Here is a 17527-nt window from a genome sequence, read left to right as displayed (position 1 = left end):
ATTGGTGCGACTTCGCTCGGGCCGGACTATACAACTATACTGGGTTCCCGGTCATAGGGGAATAGAAGGTAAAGAAATGGTCGATGAGTTGGCAAATGAGGGTGCAGCACTCGATGAAATGACGGTAGACGTTGCAATCCGCTTGGGATGAATTAAGAGGAGACAGGAATTGCGTATGATAAATCAAGCAGGAAAGACGTGAACAGAAGCTCCGGGCTGCAAAATTTCTAAGACTTTGTGCAAATGCTACGATATTGGACTTACAAAGTTGCTCATATCTGTAAAGAGGGAAGACAAAAGCTCATGATGGGCGTATTAACTGCCTTTTGGCGTAGGAAGTGCGAGCTGTAGGCAGAAACGGCTGAGCTCGTTCTGTGTTCATGACCTGCGCTCGCGAGATCAAGACTCCAGCTACTAGTAAAGGCAGAGCTACCAGACCTCAGGCAGCAATTTAGCTACGTCGTATGAGTCCTCTAATATTTGCCATAAGGACGGAGTTATTTTAAAACATAAATCTTGGTAACTAATTGGGGTTTTCCCGTTTGCTGGTCAAACAAATTCTGTTAACACTACGCACACTAGGGTGGGTCGATTTGTATGAACGGAAGTTAACCGATATCGCGCCATCGATTTTTCGATAGGATTTGGGCTCAGGAAAAAAAATTTCCACTACGCACACCCAAAAAAAAATAATTTTCGAGCCTGCGAAATTTCATTTTTTTTACTTTTTTTCGACTTTGATTTTTAAGATTTTTTTCATGACCTACTAAAAAATTTTCATTCCATTGTAAAATTTTCATATATACCCTGTCCGACCCAAAAATATCCGCTGAAAACGTTGGCGATAACAGTTTTTTTAAAGAAAAAAAACAAAAATTAATATTAGAGAAAAATTGTAAGTTGACAAACGGCGATGGTTACTAGGACATGTTTCTGAATTTCACTTCTTCATCAGCTAGCTTTTCGGGAGCTGAGCATTGAACTCGAATCTCCAACATTCATATCAGTGCAAAGGCAGAGCCTTTAGCTGCTGAGCCATATGAATGTTCCGTTGTTCGCTGTACAATTGGTCTCTAAGAGTTGCCTTTTTGTTTATATTCCTTTTGATCACCATGTAGGCACATACACTCTGTATGTAGTTTATTCCTAATGGTGTGGATATGATTTTTAGGCGCGCTTTTTGAAAGCTTAGTAACATTTGTTCGGGTTTTTACATGTTGTGCCTACATGGTGATCAAAAGGAATATAAACAAAAAGGCAACTCTTAGAGACCAATTGTACAGCGAACAACGGAACATTCATATGGCTCAGCAGCTAAAGGCATCTGCCTTTGCACTGATATGAATGTTGGAGATTCGAGTTCAACGCTCAGCTCCCGAAAAGCTAGCTGATGAATAAGTGAAATTCAGAAACATGTCCTAGTAACCATCACCGTTTGTAAACTTACAATTTTTCTCTAATATCAATTACAAAAACCATTGTATAAAGCAATATAAGCAAAGCTCGCTAATCAAATACATATGATCAAAAAAAACATATTTATGAAAATCTTTTTTAGTAGGTCATGAAAAAAACCTTAAAAATCAAAGTCGAAAAAAAGTAAAAAAAGAATAAATTTCGCAAGCTCGAAAATAATTTTTTTTTTTGGATATGCGTAGTGGAACTTTTTTTCCTGAGCCCAAATCCTATCGAAAAATCGATGGCGCGATATCGGTTAACTTTCGTCCATACAAATCGACCCAACCTAATGCACACATTTACTCTATGTGTGTAAGCTTAACAGCATTGGTCCCTGATATGAAATAATTATATTTTTTGCATCCCTTTCAGCTTATACGAAGATGCCCCACGCGTTTTCTTTCCACTAATCTGGTTCGAACAAAAGGTGGCCATAACACCCGAAATTGCTGCCGATTTACAAATGTTACCGAAAATTCTAATGGCTGGTCAAATATTTGCCTGCGTATGCTTTGGTATCGGTTTAATCTTATTCTGTTGGTATCCGATTGAAATGTTTTGGACACGTCAACGTTCGGTTGATCTTAAACCTGCACCCACAACAATTGAGAATGGTAAACAAACAATGACATTCACAAGTAATGAAGAGATGAAGCAGCGTCCCCCACCTGCCGTAGCGGTAAATAGTAAAACGTTGGATAGTTCTCCGCTATTGAATCGTGAAAAAGCCAAGGTAACAACGATAATTCCTAAGTCCGAGACAAACGACAGTGTTGCTACACAAACAACGCCTGTTGGTAATGAGAGTGATGCGACAAAGGAGTGAAGGATACATGAGTTTGTAAGTAGTAAGTCGTAAAATAAGTGAAGTGTATTAAATTTCGTATAGAGCTTACGAAATAGACGTCCCGATATAAGTATGTCTTCTTTACTTCCTTAAGAGTTTTATATCATACTTATATAGGTAATAAGGATTAAGTAGTTTAGTCTATTGTAAACTGAATAAAATAAATATATAGTTATTAAGGTAAAAGAAATTTAAGACAATTATTAAGTATCCTACGTATATACCATGACATACAGTTGTGTTCATAAAAATAGCTGCATGTTTAATAAATCAGGCAAAATTAAATAAAATAGCTTCTTTCCCAATTGCAAGGCCCCATTGCTACTTATAGCGTATCACACAAATGTATAATACTTACATATTCCATCCATACAAGTGTAGTGTACACAAAGGCCTAGGATTATGTTTCTCGACATGGCAAGGGTGAGAAAGTTTAATGCCCCTATTACCGTTTAGAACTCAACTCTGTTTCAGTTGAAATTTTGCAATTTGGTATTATAGATTACAACTCAACCTGTCAAAACAAATGTCGGTTGAAGTTGTCTAGTTTTACAACTTCTTGTGGTAGTTGTCAAAGACATCAAAATCTGACAACTGATTACTAGCAGTTGTCTCATACAATTTTGCAGTTGTTTGGAAAAAGGCAACGTTTTACAAGACGGTTCACCACCTAATTTTTAACAAAAATTTTCAAAGGTGGTATCAAAAGACACGTTTCTACTTCCGCTTTTAGAACCCAAAAGCAAAAATTAAAAATTTCATTTCTGTCATATCTTGTCGGTTCAAATTTTCATGTGGTTGTTGTATTTTGCCAGACACCAATGCAAAAAGGTGTTGGACCCACCCAGGGGTATTTTAACTAATCCCGGCCGAAGGCCGCCAACGCAGAAAGCTGTTCTGTGCAAAAAAACTATGAATCGGGCCTCATATTTCGGACCCTCTCGGGGCCATTTTATGGGTTTTGGTAAGTATCTTTCGATAGAAATAACATTTTTAATTTCCGCTTTCGGATTCTTAAAACGGAAGTAGAAGCGTGTTTTTTGATACCACCTTTGATTATTTTTGAAAAAAATTAGATGAGGCACCTTCCCGGAAAAAAAATTAAAAAAAAAAATTGAGAGCTAGTAATTAAACCATTTTTAAATTTATTTAAACAAACTTTATAATCAGCAATTTTGTACACATTTATAGAAAAAACAAGCTTTCAACCAAGGATTACATTGAATAACTTGTTGACCTTCTGGAGCGACATCCCGAAGTTGGACGAAGCAGGGCGCAGTTCGGATGCAGCCAAAATAGGTGAAATTATGCGAACGTGAGTCCCATCGATACTACCCACTACTCCTGGGAATCATGTTTTAGAGTAAAGTGCGGTTTTTGTAGCGCTTTGCTCTGAAGTCATATGGGTTTTAATCCACTTCGCACAAATATGCTCCTCAATATCTAAAACCTGTTTATTAACTGTAGATGTTGTCCAGTCCAACACTGAAATCATTTCCACAGCATTTTTGATAGCTGCCGTCAGTAAGTGTAGTTTTAAAATATCATTTGTCACTTAAACGTTTTCTTACTTGGTGCTTGGTAGTTCCAAGGGATTGGAGTGATCATGCGAATTTTTTCCGTTTTCGCGACATGTCAATTTTTTCACCAAAATTTCCGTCGTTATAAAATAACTTAATATTATTTAATTGATATCCATTTTCTATTAATAAAAAAATCATTTTTGCAAATGCTTGAATTTCCGCCACGAATCCTTAGCCATTTAGAATTTTGCATCTGTTTAAGGAAAAGATTACAATTACGATTGCAACAAAAAGCAGCCCTTAAAGCTTATCAGCCCAATTCTAAACAAAAATTCCGATCGAGTTTTTCCCTTCTCCCTTCCTCGTATTCTAAATAAAAATTCCTTGTGAGTTTTTTCACTTCTCCCTTTCCGCCTATTCCGAACAATGTTCGAAAAAGCGGAAACCGGTTATGGGAGAAAAGTAGGTATTGTGAATGTGAGTGAGAGGGAGATATCTCTTCCATTTCTTAGGAGTTTTTTCACTTGTTAAATTAAAGGAAATGCATCAAAATAGTTAAAGGAAATTGGTTCTTTTAAGAAAGTACACTTATTTGTACAAATTTGTGCTAAACTATGTACATTCTACCACAATATTCTTTATTTTAAGTCGAAAAGTATATCATAAGCAACGAAAGAGCCCTTGGTATATTTGATGCAGCGATCCAGAAATTGCGCAGGGATTTTTTAAGAAGGCTTAAATAGATTTTGGCATATGGGGAAAAGAGAACTCAACTCAACTTGGCCGCCAGAAAATTGCTTTGCTGAATGAAAGCAGGCAACTCCAGCGGATTTGTGTTATCCCGCCGTCTTCTTCTTCTTATGCTCCTCTGTTGATGTTACTGTGGCATCATTTCATTACTCATTTCAGTGAATACCACATGAAATGCAATACTGTGCATTGTTTATATTTTATTTCTTAATTTTAAACAAATTCGCAACAATAATTTAACTTTTCTATTTTTTAAACAAAACAAGAAATGCGCAACGAAATTTCAATTGACAAAACAGCTGACTTCGAAAATTCGAAATTCGTATTCCCCAATTATTGTTCTCCCTAGGAGAAAAGAATTGGAGGATTTTTTCCGCGAGAATAAAAAAATCCGCGAGAGCAAAATTCCGAGGGAATATTTAGAATTGGCCTGTATATTTATCACTACTTAAGACAATAGTTTAAGAAAATCTGTGACTTTAAATTGACAACTTATTTTTGACTCGACGCACATACCTATACATACCTGCTGCTCTGATATCCACTGCTTATAAAAATGAAAAAGCAAAGTGTATATTTCGAGATTTGCGACTACTAAATTGGTTCTGCTGAAAGCATCTACATTGACAACTTCATTTTGCCACCTACTGTAACCGGTATTCAGCACCACATTTAAGAATTTTAGTTAAATGCATATCTATTTAAATTTTGTCCTAGGGAAGATGCTTGGGAACGCGTCCCAAACCCATAAAACATATTTCAACTAAGTAAAAAACACGCCAAAAGAAATATTTATTTTCATATTGTTAAGAATATTAACAACACTAAGGGGTACTGTCATCTCTAAGCCGATACTAAGCAGTGATTTACATTCACATCAACAAATGAATCATTATGTCTACCCATATGTCCATACAAGCAGCGGAGAGAAAACGCACAAACACATGCATATATCTGAGATGCTCCCAAAAGTAGGCAATGGTGTGTGCAAGTATCACTCACAAATACACGCGCATATGAAAAGCTATAAACGTAGTAATTTTATAGCAGATAACTAACTTGTAAATTCTAGAATAGAAAAGCCTAGAAATATGCAACAAGAAAACCGGACAGTATAAAAGGCAGCAACAGTAGAGGCACGAATCAGTTTGATTTAAACGCTATCTGGCGAGCAATAAGAGTGTTATTTTGAAAGTTATCTAATAAAAGGCATTTTGCATTATTGAATAGTGGAGTTATTTATTCAACAGTTTAGTGATTCGAACGTTAGCAGAAGGTTGCAAATAAGAGGAATTGCACTAAATTCGTTACAATATGATAACTTCTTAAAATAAGTATATAACAAAAAATTAATTGAAAGTATTATGGTATGGATGTGATTTAAAAGTTGCCCGACTGTGAATTCCTCATTCCGGGAAAGCGGAAAAACATTTCAAAATTATTTCAACTGAAAGCGCAGATTCAATTAAGAAGGGTTTCTTGAAGGTATTTTGACAGATGAATCAGTCGCCTTATTTTAATTTGTCTTGTTGCTAGGTAAAATAAAACCAGCTTAAGTGCTATATTGTGCGTCATTCCGGGAACGCTGATTTAGAAGGCATCAAGATTGAAATCTTATAATATTCCTAGTATACAAGGTTGGTAGTCATGGCAGGTATACCATATTAAAGAAAAAATGGTTTGTTTTTTATCATACCGAGGACAAAATTTTCCATAAAGGTGGCAAAGTTGTAATTTTTGGAGCGTTCCCGGAATGACGAGATTCAAGAAAGGACGAGGAGGAGGATTTCAGATACTTGTAAGCCTTTTTGCACGAATATTTACTGATGGAAGAAGCCGTGGGTACAATTAAACATAATTATCTTTAGACAGTTTTAGTTTTTTTAATCTCCGTCATCATTTCGGAAACGCAAACTTAATCGACTAAAATTTAATACTCTATTTAAATTTTTAATTTAATTTAATTTATTTATTATTACGGCTGTTTAGGCCTAAAACTTAAATTACTAAATACAATTCATTATTAAAATTACTTAGTTCTATTGAATATGCTGTCGGAATGCCATATAATTCCGATCAGCATCTTTATTCGCATGACAAACGGACGAGTCTGGGAGACACTCTTTTAAGGAAGGTTGGAATGGACGGACAAATTTCATACTGTGATAAAATATAAGCTGTCTTACGCTGAGCCAATTAAGTGTTTCGATCATAGTTTTTATTGGAGTGTCGTATGGCAGCTTAATGATAAATCTCATAGCTTTATTTTGCATAACCTGTAGCTTACCTACTTGTGCATCGCTAGCAATAAAAAATATTGTTGAACAGTATATAAAGTGCGGCTCAATTATGGATCTGTAGACTTTCAATTTATGTATATTTTTTACTTATATATTTACATGATCTCTTCCAGAATCCAATTTTCTTGGCAATTTTAGCAACTTAGTATATATTCAAAGTGATGATTAAACTTTAACTTGTTGTCAATCTGTACCCCTAATACTTAAATATTTCAACTTCCTCTATTTTTGTATTCATAATCTCTAGATCAATTTTCGGCGAATCTTTATTAAACGTTCTGGATATGATCATAAACCTACGAAGCTTTTGGAAAGAATCAAAATGCATTACGAATACTAATTGCATATTTTTTTGCAAGTTTTCCGAAAAATTGTTTACATTACTTTGCTCGATAAAATGAAAAGTATGCAATGGTAACTTAGGTCCGGTTTTTCAATACGAGTTTAAACCACAGTTAAATTTGACTATAGTTTAACCCTGCTACTTCGGTCGCTTAAGCTGAGATAAGCAGCAAAATTTCATGTTATTTAACTGGAGTGAGTTTAAACTCGCACTGAAAAACCCGGTCTTAATCTAACTAGTGGCAGTGAAAAACTATTCTAATAATGAAGTATATTTGTTTCGTATATTTTTCTGAACACAACTGTACCACTTAACACCTCATATGAAACGAATACTCTAGTTAATATAAAACTAATATGATTCAGGTTAAATATATAACAACGATGGAGAAGTTGTATTTATTATAATTTAAAAAAAAATAATATTTAAAAAAACTAATAAAATAACTAGGGACCCAAATAGTTATAAAATACAAAGAAAATATCTTAAAAAATATTCAACACTTAGCGAAAAATAACACAGACCGACAAAATTTAAAAAAAGTCCAGATCCAGAAATCATCTTATACTTTTCCAAGGCCTTCTGATAACCGAATCAGATTTTTCATTTTGGTTTTTGTTTTCGAGATGTATTAACATAAAGGTACGAAAATAACAATACGTAATTTTGACATGAAAACTAATTAAAAGTTCTGACACCGCATTCAGATTCAGCTTACCAAAAGACTTTAGAAAAGTATTTGCTTATTTCTGGGTTTTAAATATGTCGCCAAATCTGCCCCATGTGTACGATCGTTAGCATAGCATGAATTTACTACTTTGTCATCGGCTTTGTAAAGTTAAATCGGATAGTCAACAGCTTACAAAAGAAATATTCCGTGCTCCTGTAATATAATTAGTCATTAACTAGTCCCCAACATTAACATTAAATATTATCGTCCAGAGTGGACGAGCAAGGTTAAATTTCAACGTAAAATTGTATGAAATTCCCCATACAATTTGCATAGAATGGTAACGTGAAAATATGGCATTCAAAAAGAATGCTTGTAAAAATGTTAACTTTTATTTTAATGTTAGGACGTGCCTCATCGCGACCTTATTTACTTACTTACTTAATTGGCGCTTAACCGTTTAAACGGTTATGGCCGTCAAACAAGGCGCGCCAGTCGCTCCTTCTCTCCGCCAACTGGCGTCAATTGGTTACACCAAGGAAGTTTAAATCGTTTTCCATGAGGTCCTTCCAACGGAGTGGGGGCCGCTCTCTACCTCTGCTTCCATAGGCGTGCTCCGACAGAAACACTTTCTTGGCCGGAGCGTCATCTTTCATTCGCATAACACGGCGTAGCCAGCGCAGCCGCTGCGTTTTAATTCGCTGGACTATATTGATGTCTGCGAGTAGCTCGTACAGCTCATCGTTAAATCTTCTTCGGTACTCGCCATCGCCAACGCGTAGAGGTCCATAAATCTTTCGAAGAACTTTTCTCTCGAACACTCCCAGAGCCGCTTCATCTGCTGTTGTCATGGTCCATGATGCTTCTGCCCCATATAGCAGGACGGGTACGATAAGTGACTTGTAGAGTATGATTTTCGTTTGCCGAGAGAGGACTTTACTTTTCAATTGCCTACCTAGTCCAAAGTAGCATTTATTGGCAAGAGTGATTGTTCGCGGTATTTCAGAGCTGATGTTGTTGCTAGTGTTGATGCTGATTCCCTAATAAATGAAGTCTTTTACTATTTCGAAATTATGGCTGCCAACAGTAGCGTGGTTGCCAAGGCGCATATGCGCTGACTCTTTGCTCGATGACAGCAGGTACTTCGTTTTGTCCGATGATATCAATGTCATCAGCATATGCCAGTAATTGGACGCTTTTATAGAATATTGCTCCAGTGCGGTTAAGTTCTGCAGCTATTATAATTTTCTGCTGCATCAAATTAAAGAAATCTCACGATAGGGGGTCGTCCTGTCTGAAACCTCCTTTAGTTTCGAACGGCTCGGAGAGGTCCTTCCCAATTCTGACTGAGCTGATGGTGTTGCTCAACGTCATTTTGCACAGCCATATAAGTTTTGCGGGGAAACCAAATTCAGACATAGCGGCATATAAGCAGCTCCTTTTCGTGCTGTCGAAGGCGGCTTTAAAGTCGACGAAGAGGTGATGTGTGTCGATTCTCTTTTCCCGGTTTTTCCAAGATTTGGCGCATTGTGGAAATCTGGTCGATGGTAGATTTACCAGATCTGAAGCCGCACTGATAAGATCCAATCACAATACACTTGACAGGACCTTATATGCGATATTAAGAAGGCTGATTCTGCGATAGTTGGCGCAGTTTGCAGTATTCCCTTTCTTGTGGGCAAAGAACACTTAGATTCCAATCGTCGGGCATGCACTCGACCGCCCATATTTTGCGAAGCTGATGCATGTGCCTTACCAACTCCTCGCCGCCGTATTTGAATAGCTCCGCAGGCAATCCATCAGCGCCCGTGGCCTTGTTGTTTTTCAATCTGGTTATTGCTATTCTGACTTCGTCATAATCGGGTGGGTGGACAATTATCCCATCATCATCGATTGCGGGATTTGGTTCGTCATCTCTGTGCGGTAAATCGTTGTCTCCATTTAGGAGAGCAGAGAAGTGTTTCCTCCATAATCTAAGTACTTTCTGGACTTCAGTTACAAGGTCGCCGTTTTCGTCCTTACAGGAGTTTGCCCCGGTCTTAAAACCTTCCGTCTGTCACCTAATTTCTGGTAAAATTTTCGGGCGTTATTCCCGGTGGCTAGCAGCTCAAGCTCTTCGCACTCACGCATTTCTGCCTCTGCTTTTTTCTTCCTGAAAAGGCGTCTCGCTTCCCTTTTTTAACTCGCGATAGCGCTCACACACTCCTCTTGTTGCGCTCGCTTTTAACGTAGCACTGTAGGCGGCGTCTTTTCTTTCGGTTGCAACGCGACATTCTTCACCGTACCAGTTGTTTTTCCGTGGCCGCCGGTCACCAAATTTTTTCCCCGGCGGCAGTACGAAGTGCTTTGGAGATATGCTCCCATTGCTCCTGCATTCCATCAGGCTGAGTTGAGCTCTCAGAGAGCAGGTGTGAGAGTCGATTTGCGAAATCATTGGCAGTCTGTTGCGATTGCAGCATTTCGACGTCTAGCTCGTCGCGACCTTAGGGTAACCGATTCTAGCGTTCAAATGGGTCCCTGAAAAAATTCAAATAATCAAGTTTGTAATAGAGCTCTTGATAATGGACTTTTTGGATAATCGATAAGTCCTCCAGAAAAAGTTGTTTGGTAAAATAGTCGATTTTCAGTAATCCACTAGTTGTGTTCGATTAGTGACATGTTCGACTCGTTGATTCGATACTTCAAGTCGATATCGTACGGTCGATGATGCCATTTTAGTTCCCGTATCTTAGTATGATCTCTTTCATTTACAGATTTCAAAGGGTGTTTAAAAAGCTTTTTGGAGCTACCAAAATATTTTCTTTTATAAATAGCGTTTGTTTCTTAATCTCTGAAGAAAAAATCATTCCCTAAATAATCACGAAAGCATAAAATTATAACTTTCAAAAAGGCAATTCGACACCTAATTTGGTATCGAACAGTTTGTATCGAACGTTCGATACGGCGCGTCAACAATTTGTGTTAAGCGCCAAATACACGACACGAACATTTCCGCGAACATTCCGCAATCTTGTTCGCAGCTTTGGCCATACACCATACGAACTTTTGGCCGAACATTAGTTCTCTTTCAGACAGCAATGAATACGGACAACAATTGTGCTGCAGCAATATTGCTCGCTGTGGCAATTAAGCTTAAAAAAAGAGAGAAGATCGCAAAAAAAGAATTTGGTGCAAAGAATGGTTTAAAAAACGAGCAGTTCTTAGACAAAGTGAGCTTATTAAAGAACTGGAATTCACGTCACAAAATGATTTTAAAAATTACGTTCTTATGAGCAAGGCAACATTTGACCAACGTTTACACTTTTACTTTTTTATAACTGTATCCTATGTGGCATCAGGATCTACTTCTTTTAATTTTTCGATTAAAGTCGCATAATCATTATTCTTTTTAATTCTATTACAATAATCTTTGCTTTTTACTTGCCACAATGATGGCAAAGATTTATACATTTCAATAAATTCACTCAGAAATTTTTTATTGTCCATTTTACTTTTCCGCGCACGTCTGTTCCGTTCAGAAATTACTACGATTATGAGCTATTTTGCCATACACGCACGAACAGTTCGCGCAAATGTTCGCCAAAAATTAAAATATTTTGATTTTTGGCGAACATTTGCGCGAACTGTTCGTGCGTGTATGGCGAAATAGCTCATAATCGTAGTAATTTCTGAACGGAACAGACGTGCGCGGAAAAGTAAAATGGACAATCATCGCTGTCTGAAAGAGAACTAATGTTCGGCCAAAAGTTCGTATGGTGTATGGCCAAAGCTGCGAACAAGATTGCGGAATGTTCGCGGAAATGTTCGTGTCGTGTATTTGGCGCTTAAGGTACTAAATTAATCGACTAGTCGATTAGCCGAATGATCGATTGTAAACAAAAAGACTAGTTTGTAAGCAATCTGCCAGCAAATATGCTATGAAGAATTTGTTAATTTTTTATGTGCATTAATTTGAAATATGTATATATGTATGTATGTTAGCTAAAACCAAGGAAGAAATGAGTTTTTTAAATGAGTAAATTTTAAAAACTAAAGGACAAATTAAAAATGTGATATTTAAGATATCCAAAAACGAAACAAAAGTGGCCTTAAATATAACGACATATTTTTTACCGGAATATATATGTACAAAAAAAAAATTGCCATGAATTTCAACTTTTGTAGCTGATAACAAAAATAATTATTTTTATAATTATTGAATTCTAACACATATTCTAAAAAGTAACAATGTTAAGCAAAATTAAATAAGGAAAAATAAATATATTTTAATAATAAATGGTCACGAGCATTCCACTTATATTCATTTATACATACATAACAGTAGTTATGTAAGTATACAAAAAAAATTATAATAATTGTAAGAAAAAATTGTTTTAATTATAAAAAAAATCATAACATAGAAGTAGTCTGAAATTTTTAACTTTATTAGTACGTGCATAAATAGTCATAAATAAAACCCATTGAAATCCACAACAAAAAATCACAATTAAATATTTTAAGTTGGCTGTAGGTATAAGATTTTTTACTGCTTTTTTAATATTTAGCGTATTGTTTTTATGCTTATGGAGAAATGAAATGCGCTACTATTTGCCACGAATATTTTTTTGTGATTTCCTTATTTTAATCTTTAATTTTATAATCTATTTATCAATACTATTTGAAAAATTTTCAGAAATAAAATGAATGAATGAATTGCGAATACAAACATAATTGGACCTTACTCTGTATTGCTATGCGAATAAAATGAATCAATTAATAATACAATGTAAGCTCCTTGATATTAATTTTCTGCCTTTATTTGAATTACGGCAATTACATATGCATAATCACCGCATTACACCTTGCGACATCTACTAGAGTGATCGTGCAGAAAAGCAGCGACTTGACTTGGTGAAAGACAAAATTCGTCTCCAGATACTGTGGTTTACTCACTCACACTTTTTTCACTCTTTCATTTATTTGTCAAGCATCGAAGAAGCAGGTGGACAATTTAAAGAACATTTAACCCTGCTAATTCAATTCAGCCATGCTGAAAAGTATTTTTAGCGAGCGTGGCACCACCACTTTTTCGACCAAAGATTTTTCAAATGCTTTAACTCGAAGAAGAATCTAAGTGCATGCTACATATGTTTCCCTTCCCAACAAAAACAAATAAAATACACTATAAATAATACGAGCCGGACCCGTGCGCATCTTGCGCAACCAATATAAGTCTTTTATCAAATATCAACAGAAATCAGCTGTGGTATTAACTTACAGCTTGCGCTGCCATCTAGCGTACAATAGCAAGTGCCGGTAATGCAGTGCAAATATTCACAATAGTGCCATAGTACAAATAGATGGCTCACAATCGTTTATTTTTAACAAATTATTTAAATAAAATATAGCTAAACAAAATCTCTACGACCAAAATTGCCCAAATCACGCTAATAGCCCGAATCTCCATCTTTACAACCAAAACTTTATTTATAGATTTGGATTCCAAATAAGAGCGAAAAAGGGACCCCTACATAAAAACAGCAATTAGAAATAATATATTTGATAAACAAGAACAGTATTGTTTTAAGCTGTACCGATGGCTCGCAAAAGTTGCCTGTCCTTTTTCATACGGGAATATTATTGCGCAAATTTCGCAAAACGATCCGATGTCGATTTTTTTAGTGTCGCTTAGATTATATAATATTTACTCCAGTGCAAGAATTTTTATATTATTTGGGCTTTGAAGCGCGATACAAACCTAAATTTGCAAAGCGAAAAAACGCACAAGAATTGATATTGCCCCACAAAGTGACCCTTATATGTATTTTTTGTAGGGGAATAACTGGGCCTTATCTTGAGCAGCAATAAAAGAAAGTAAAACCGGTCTGTAATGCAAAAAATTGAAAATTTATGCAAAAAACTTACCTTTTTTTTTGTTTTGGACAGCTTGGAAAAAATGTTAAAAGAATCATTTAAACTTTTTTTGTTCCTTGGAGTTAAAAAAATTGCAAAGCGTGATATCCTCCGAAGAGATTGGGGGCCGAGATTCTCTTTATTTTTCGTCGAATTATCGGTTAGTTAAGGCCAACGATTTTTATATTAAAGCCTTATCCGGTATCTGTATCAAAAAAACCGATAACACGCCGACAACAATTTTGTTTAACTCCGATAGAAAATCGATATAATTTCCATAACAAATTGTAAACTTTTTTTCGATAAATTTAAGATAACAAATCGATAACTTTTTGATTATAAATCGATCTCTTTTATAAAAATCTATAAAATTTCGATAAGACATCGATAATATTTCGATAGCAAATCGATAACTCATCGACAGCTAATCGATAAATAGTCGATAACTTTTCGATAACAAATCGGTATTTTTTTGATAACATACCAATAACTCGTCGAAGCCATAACACACCTATTACAAACCTTTCATTTCATTTCTCTTCCTAAATTTTCCTCTCCTACCCATTTCTTGCTTTTCTTTTCTTTCCTTGCCTTACCTTGATTTACTGTCTGATTACGCCTGCATTAACCTTTTGCATACAAATATCCCCCATATGGTATACCACTTACATAGACTACGCTTATGCTTACACTCTACACCTTACTCTTACATTCAGGATTCCCCCATACCGCAGCAAAGCTTTTAACACATCTTAAATTACGTAACATATTTTGATAAGTAGTCCCGAGTAGAGTTCGGATTGTACCGGGTATTTACCATTTTTATGGGTAAATACCAGGAAAATATCCGGAATATTTCTTTTTTTATCTTTTTTTTTGGGTATTTAAAAATCATTTGAATCGAGGATGCTTGGAATTAGAATTTAGCAATTAAATTTATACGTCATTTGAAGTTAAAAAATTTTCGTTTTGATTTTAAACAAAATACCCAGCAAACACTCGGAGTAAAAAATTAGTATGAAAGGAGTCCAAACTTGGATCGTTTGCACCTCGTTATGTACTCATTTAGGAGCCTGAAGTGAATGCTATATGACTTCTAGCACGCTCATATTTTGCCTGTAACATAAGTCTTATACGGGCCTCCTTCCGATATCATATATGAGCCTTATTGGCATCATATACTGATAATGTTGAGTTCTTTAATAACACTACTTCAGGGCTTTTAGGAAGAATTTTTGACACATATCCAAATCGGAAAACATAGGGGAGAAAATGTTTGTGACAAAACTCCCATGAGGATAAGATAGAAATGAAATAAGTATTAGTTGAATTAACTATTTATTTAGAATAAATTGTCGCAGAAAAATGTCTGAGTTTTTATTCCGGAGCTGCCTAGTTTACCGATTTTAATATTTTTCGTTTGTTCATAATTTCATCAAATTGGAGTCATAAAAGACTCTTAGGTGATAATATTTTTGAGGCTGATATTTTTCATATATTTCGGACCCATATTGAACTTCAGAACTGTAAGCGCTTCGAAAATGTTTACAGGGTATACATATTTATGCAAACAAAGCTTACCCCTCAAACAATGTCACGATAAGTCCGAAACGAGTCCAAAATAAGTGGGCAATGTAGGAATTTTTGCCTTTTATTTAACGACCTAAAAGCTCCTAACCTAGCATGCAAAAATTATCATTTTTCAAATATTTATGTTCGTCAAAGCGAGTTTGTAATAAATATTGATACTTTGTTACGACAATTTTTCATTTTAATACAAAATGAATTACATTTGTACATTATTGTTACCCTTGGTCTTCTTTCTTTGTATAAGCATTGACATTTTTCCGCTCATGGATGCTTCGCGACATTTTTAATGTGACAGCAAAGCTCTGGTGTGTCGAACTATATATGGCCCCCCCCCCCCCAATAAGCGCTGACGATGCCTAATAAATAGACCAAATAGGTGTTATATAATTAGAGTTTATAATGACGCCGGAAAGAGTTCCATTAGAGTATAATATGATCTGTTTAAAAGCCTTTTAAGACCCAAGTCGGACTCTTATTTAGGCTCAAATGATATACGTTAATAGGAGGACCATTGCAGGAAGGGAAATACATTAGTTTCGGCTTCCCAAATGAGCTCATAGCGATTGTAAACGCTCCAATTTAGATATTTTTTTTATTCTTTTTAACTTAAAATGTTTACTGGGTAAACTTAAATTTTTGCATCGGCATGCATATAAATATTTTTTAAAAACGCTAGATTACAGATTAAAACTAATTCAACCGATATCCATTAGATAACAACTACCCACCTACATATATGGGACAAATTGGGTACATTTTGGATTGAATTTGTGTGTTTTCGTTTCCCATATTTTCCACGATTATTTTTACCCCTCTTTCGGGTAAATATTTGGATATTTACCCATTTTTTCCATATACATATAACCAATTTACAAGGTATTTACCATTTGGGTATTTACCCCTTTCCCATCTCTAGTCCCGAGGAATGAAATGTAACAGTATATATGTATATTTTTTTATTGTTCACGAAATAAACATGTTTATTTTTCCTTGCCAAAAATAAATCAAAACATCGCAATTAATAAGCATTACAATATGACATCTTTTGCAGAATATGCTAATGAAATTAATTGAAATCTATTATAGCGCAAAAATATCGAAAGGCAATAAAACTGGTTCAGCCGAATTTTTTTGCCTGCAGAAATGTATTGCTTATACTACATTTACACTGATTCAAAATTGTCATTTGAGTTTAAAATCTATATATGTATACATATAAAAACCAAATTCTGTGTGTGTGTGTGTAAACGTATTTCCCACACTTCAATCATCACCTACTTCGATCAACACGAAGGTTTTAGGCTAAAAATAATTTCGATATATAAAAGGAGCGTAGCACCTCCCTCCCATACAAATGGAATCTTTGGTACTGCATAACTTTGAAGGTATACGTGCCAGAACATTGAAATTCAGTAAGGAGTTATATGAGGTCAATCCCTAACACCACCAAGAAAATGTGGAATTGTGAAAAGGGGGGCGTGGCACCTCCCATACAAATGAAATATATCATACTGCATATCTCTGGATGTAGTAATGGTAGGATAATGAAAATTGGTAAGGAGTTATATGACGTTAAGTCCTAACACCTCCAGTAAAATGTGGAATTTGGAAAAAGGGGGCGTGGCACCTTCCCTACATATGGAATTTTCAGAACTAAGGCTGCCCTACAAACTTAGGTTATTTTAGCACCTAAAGTTTGACTGCATTGTTTATTTTGGCTGTTATTCATTTTGGACGTTAAGAAATCTGCTGCCGTTAAAAAAATTTGTTAGCTTCATTCTATCTACATCTTCTATAAAAATCAAATTATGTGTGTGTGTTCCATATGGAAACGTATTTCCCACACTTCATTCATCACCAAATTTTGGCTATAGGTTCCTTCGATCAAGAGGACGATTTTTCATATTTCAGAATTAAGAATTTTAAATAAAAATTTTTTTTTGGCTATGCGAACGAGCAATCTTAGCTTCCAAAAATGATCATGGTAACAAAATCAATGATCGCATTCAAAACCAAATTCCTGTTGAAGTGACCAAATATAAATCGATCGACACAGTTACAGATGAAGATCAAATTGTGAATTATCCAATTGAATTTCTAAACTCTTTAGAACCACCTGGAATGCTTGCGCATATATTAACTTTGAAAACTGGC

At 35.4% G+C, this 17527-nt stretch overlaps 1 protein-coding gene across 2 annotated transcripts in view; it reads left to right on the top strand.

The window, feature by feature from the left end:
* The window catches only part of LOC137240689 (protein peste-like), a 262876-nt gene that overhangs the window by 126245 nt on the left and 119104 nt on the right, over positions 1-17527 (top strand). Inside the window, exons 7-8 of one of the 2 annotated variants that reach the window (XR_010949805.1) lie at positions 1831-2299; positions 12564-12656. Coding sequence is in view for 1 of the 2 variants with exons in the window: in XM_067767265.1 (XP_067623366.1) it covers positions 1831-2284 (454 nt within the window). In the remaining variant the exon portion in view is untranslated. Of the gene's footprint in view, positions 1-1830; positions 9709-12563; positions 12657-17527 lie in introns of those variants that run through there. The other variant, XM_067767265.1, reaches the window with a different exon arrangement.

This window comes from Eurosta solidaginis, chromosome 2 (assembly GCF_040869045.1).
Source record: "Eurosta solidaginis isolate ZX-2024a chromosome 2, ASM4086904v1, whole genome shotgun sequence".
Taxonomy (NCBI): Eukaryota; Metazoa; Arthropoda; class Insecta; order Diptera; family Tephritidae; genus Eurosta; species Eurosta solidaginis.
Note: the sequence above shows the minus strand (reverse complement) of the source record. Positions and strands in the feature narration are given on the sequence as shown.